A 5381-nucleotide genomic window follows, 5' to 3' on the forward strand; every position below is an offset into this window, starting at 1 on the left:
TTGTTTGCGAGTGCGCAATCCTCATTTCAAAAATTGTAATCCGGGTTTAGTTTGTGCAATATAATAGCAGAAACTGTATACCTAATGTTTTCAGTACTCAGTGTTTACATTTTACTGTTGCAATTCACTTTATAATTATTTAAGATTCCGTTCCTTTTTTGTAAAATTAATTTACCATACAGTTAAAAAGTAAGCAATAATAACAATATAAATATTATATGAAAAAACAGCTACGATTAATTAAAAAGGGAATATTTCATGCATAATTAACTTTTCAAATTCAAATTCATAGGTTAAATTTAAGAATTAAAATATATTTTATAATACTATTGATTAATATACACATTTTTATTATCCTCTATGATCCAAATTCTTTTCGTAGCCATACAAAAATTTATGTATAATAATATAAAATTAACAAATATTAATCTCTAAATACAGATTGACAATGGATTCAGTAGTACCAATAATTTTTTTTTGCAAAAGCATTAAAGGGTCATTTATTATTGATATTAATCTGTAAGAATTGACCAATTATAGTCAATTATTCCGCTTTTATTCGACTATGTAACATAAAATCGACAAAATATCGGTATTAATATATAACTTCAAAGTTACATCAGACCATACAGGATTAATTCTCCAGCACCACTCTGAAATTTTCAATCATAATTCACACTCTGGGGGATTTACACATTGAGGGAAACAGCATATATTTTTTATAGTTCCAGATTACATAAAAATCTGAAAAGATTCTTGCACACTTGTGAAACTTGTAACAATAAATTTTTACTATAATAAAAACTAGACTATATTTTATTTATTTTTTACATATTGAAATCTGAATAAGAATTTTGAGAAAACGTGATATCGACTGCGCCTTAAAAGGCACAAAGTAGTGCTGTAGGATTAATATTATAATTTTTTTTACATCCGTTTATACGTATACATTATACAATAATTTGCATATTTCAAGTGTGTCAAAACTGCATCATCTATAATTCCATTAATCATTGCAAGTACTGAAAATCTATAGTTATACGTAACGTGAACTATAGATTTTCAGTATTCGCAGTGCGTAATGAAGGGCAACCTGTTCGTAGCATTGTACGTATTATTTCAGAATAAGTATTATTGCAAACATGATATTATTTATGATGCATAACATGAGGAATATTATTGAAATACATGTCAACGTATTAATCAAAACTGAATTATTATCGAACTGTCAATAATAATATAATTCTTCTTAGCATTATTATTAAGTAGCGTTATTCTCTAAATTGCTCATTATTTATTTAATACAATTTCGTCTCATATTTAGTAGTTGTAATAAGAAACGAATATGAATTCAATGAAGATTAGTCAATTAATATTAACATCATGCGAGGTCTAATAATTCTCATTATATTAGTGTTAATATTAAATCCACATCGATATTTATTAGAATGTAATGATTCTTAACATTATTGCGTAATACTATAATACATATATATATCAAATTAATACATCGGCTATTGTACTTTTGCAATTATAATTAATGTATAAAATTAATACAGAACTGAGAATAATATTACACAATAAAATATCCGTATTAATGAATAAATACTCACAGTAAAAAGGGAGTTGAATCTTTTGAATCATCTGGATATGTTGCAATTAGCATCATTGATGTGTGTGTAATTACCTTATCTATAAATATAATTTAATTATTCAAACATTGCAAAAACTTTTACACGTTTAATTTTTCTTTTATTAATAAATGTTATCTCATTGACTTATGTCCGTTTTTATCAATATAAATTAACTTTAATCTCGGTTCAACTTATTTTTCATCTTTTCCTAATTCTAAAAATTAGAAAAAGATGAGAGTAAATTGTACCGAGATTAAAGTTAATCTACATTAATGTGTAGTATAAACATGTACTACGAATATTACATAAACATTACAATGGAATACTGACATAATGTCATTTTGTATTGTTTGTATTAACTTATAAAAATGTACAAGTATATATGTAGAGCATACAATACTTACAAATTATATGTTAGAGTTTGGTCAATTTTACATGTATGCCATGAGTTGTTTGAAACATGAAATTGGTCCACGGAGCATGGATCAGTGGAATCTGAGTCATTTCACAAACATCTATTTTATAATTCATCAACACTTTAATTAAACCAATCTTGGTCTGATTAGTGGCAAATCTTGCACCTAAAAAAAACAATATCACATTTCGATATTTCTCCAGTTAAGTATGTCTATATGTCGGTGTATGTATATGCATGAGTGCATGTAGAATGTTAAATATGAAAAGAAATAAATTTCGCAAACATTGTGATATTGTTGCAACACAAAAATTTTTCCATAAATTTGTTAAATTACCAATACAGTTTCTTGGACCATCTCCGAAAGGTAGATAATACATAGGATTCCTCTGTTTTATATTTTCCGCGCTAAATCGTTCAGGATCAAAAACTTCCGGATCTGGATAAATATTCGGATCATGTTGAAGAGCATAATTGGGTATAACCACATCTTGCCCTTTTCGTAGAGTGATCTTAGTCCCCTCGAAAGTATAATTCTTTATAGATTGCCTCATTAGAAACGTTACTGGTGGATATTTCCTAAGAGTCTCTGCAAAATAATACAAACATTTGGTTCAGCAGAAAGATATTTTTCGATAAATCGTACAGTCGATCAAAAGGTTATCAAACCTTCCGCATATCTCACGAAAATATTCGTCTCTGACTTTCAGAAGATCGAAAAAAATCACAGTAACTTTGTGAATAAATTTGATTTGTTGAATTATTTATAAGAAATACTTTTTAAAAGAACACTTTTTAAAACAAACCTTGAAAAATTTTTCCCAAATAGTCCATTTTCTTGACGCTATCAAATGATATTACCCCGTCAGTATTGTCAAGGACTTCCTTAATCTCCTTTCGAACTTTTTCTTGAATTGATTGATTCTGCGCTAGTTCATACATTGCATAAGACATTGTAGAAGAAGATGTCTCAAAGCCAGCCGCGAAAAATACGAACAATTGGGCAGCAATGAATTCATCCGTTACATCTTAAAAATAAAAATAATAAAAAATAATTTTACATGAAGAAGGAAGAAACTATAGATTACTACAATAGTTACTATATTAAAAAAAATTAAAAAATAATAGTTAATAGTGTTGAATATATGAGAAGTGGCAGTTTTGTTGAAATATTTAAAAATTAGAGCTAGATGCAGATCTGAAAATAATTTTTTGAAGTGTCAAAATAACTATGCAGGACGTTCAAATTAGTTGCTAGAATGTCAATACTTTTTGCAACATTACTTATTAATTATTATGCTTAAGTTTCCTCTATAAATAATTTGATGTTTTAACAAAAATATTTTCAAATTTGTATCTATCTAAATTTTTACAGATACTTTAACAAAGTCGTTCTCTCGATGTAATATCATGATAATCGCTCTTAAATTATTATATTAATAATAATTATTTTATTCAATGATTATCTTTTGTGAAAGGCAAAATATAAACAGAAAGATAATAACAAAAATGCGTCTAACGCATTCGAAAGTTTATAAATTAAGACATAAAAAAAGCAATGTTCTTACTATTAACGCCCAATTTGCTAGGATTATCCTTGAGGTCGATAAGTATATCGATAAAATCATTTCGACGCACATTGTTCCGCTTCCTGTATTCTATAGTTTCTCGGGTAATATCTGTTATGAACTTGGTCACGTCATGATCGTCAAAGAAATATCCGAAATTCTTGTAGAACCACGATATTTCTTTGAGTGCATTTCTAATCATAACTTTTGGAGAAGAGCGGAAGATCTTACGGCCTATACGCTGAAACTGATTATTTTCTTCTTTCAACGTGTTCATCTCGAGACCGAAAGCACACGATCCGATCACGTCGATAGTGAATTTAGATGTCAGATCTCGGCACTCGACAATACTGTCTTTAGATACTATCTCATCTAAATACTTCTCGAAGTGGTCGGAACAATTCAGCAACAAGTGAAACATGTCCTTCAACTTCCCGGTCGTGAAAACGGGCGAAAGCCTCATTCTTAATGGTCGCCATCTAGCGCTGTCGAGTCTGAAGAGGTGCATGGACATGGGTTCGGCCTATAAATTATGCATCAGTATATCAGAAAACGGGAATTATGTTAGAAAGTTTCCTTTCAAAGTTTCCGAGTGATCAACGCTTGCCTCGAAACTTATACGTCAGTTCAACTTTAAATTGGAGAGAGAAAACGAGAGATACTCTTTTCCAACTCTTAATTTTTTTAGTTATTATAGTTGATATGTACATACGTTCGAAACAAAAAATAAGAAAACAAATTAAAAATAATTATTTAAAGTAATTAAAATTTTTATTTTTTTAATGCTGATGAAGACTTTGTGCAGTTGAAACGTACAGAATTGTTACCATCTTCATTAGTAAAGATTACATTTTTTAATTAATCAATATCTTAAATTTATTCATCTTTAACTTTGTTTTTACTTATTGCTTTGCATATATTTACACATTAATAATTACCTATTAATATTTTCAAGAATACCTTTTCATAAACTGTTGAATTTCGATCGGCAAAAGTGGGGAAATCCTTGATCAACACCTGTTTGATATATTCAGGATCTTTTATGACAAGCACAGGGTTTCCTCTCAAAAATATACCCACCAGGGAATCTTTTGGATATCGGTCATAAATTTTTTTGAAAAAATCACCCATGTTTATCTTGCCCGTTAAAAATTCGAGAATGTTGCCGAAGAACGGAATGGGTTTCGGTCCATTAATCCCGCGTGATGTCCAATAGTCAAAATCAGCGGTCAAATAATAATAAAGTAAATATAAGATCACCACGCAGGCACAGAGAATTTCGAACATGCCTGTAGCCATTGTTGTTAGCTGGCCACTATTGTAATTGTGATGCCTGTTATGTGATTATTGTACAGTTCAACTCACTGTAAACTCGAACTGAACAGCTCGGATACAGATAGCATGCAGTTCAACGACATTTGTGAGAAATATATAACTGACACTGCTAGGTATTATGTGTCTACTGCACTAAGTTTAATAGAAGGCTCCCCACTTCTTGCTGCACAGCTTGAGAAAGAAGGGCTCAAGATTATTACACTTATATGTGTTGACACATTTTATAACTGCGTATCATTGGAATTATACGGAATTTATTGTATAGATATGCTGAGTCATTTTTAAATGTCCTACTTTTAAAGTTTCATTCATCTATAACCGATAAAATTAATAATTTTTATTAGAATTTTTTATTAGAATACGAATTATAATGAAATCTTAGACGATTAAAAAAATGTATAAGTGCAATAGTTTGGAAATAGCACTTGT

At 29.2% G+C, this 5381-nt stretch overlaps 1 protein-coding gene across 1 annotated transcript in view; it reads right to left on the minus strand.

The window, feature by feature from the left end:
* Positions 1-499: 499 nt before the first annotated feature.
* Positions 500-5381, minus strand: part of LOC108750698 (girdin-like) — a 17720-nt gene continuing 12838 nt past the window's right edge. Inside the window, exons 11-17 of the mRNA XM_018490362.1 lie at positions 4578-4950; positions 3618-4140; positions 2856-3077; positions 2387-2638; positions 2039-2215; positions 1614-1692; positions 500-653 (exon numbers count right to left, since the gene is read on the minus strand). Of these exons, the coding sequence (XP_018345864.1) occupies positions 2049-2215; positions 2387-2638; positions 2856-3077; positions 3618-4140; positions 4578-4950 (1537 nt within the window). The 3' untranslated portion in view covers positions 500-653; positions 1614-1692; positions 2039-2048. The remainder of the gene's footprint in view (positions 654-1613; positions 1693-2038; positions 2216-2386; positions 2639-2855; positions 3078-3617; positions 4141-4577; positions 4951-5381) is intronic.

Source organism: Trachymyrmex septentrionalis, unplaced genomic scaffold (assembly GCF_001594115.1).
Source record: "Trachymyrmex septentrionalis isolate Tsep2-gDNA-1 unplaced genomic scaffold, Tsep1.0 scaffold37, whole genome shotgun sequence".
In the NCBI taxonomy this organism is placed as follows: domain Eukaryota; kingdom Metazoa; phylum Arthropoda; class Insecta; order Hymenoptera; family Formicidae; genus Trachymyrmex; species Trachymyrmex septentrionalis.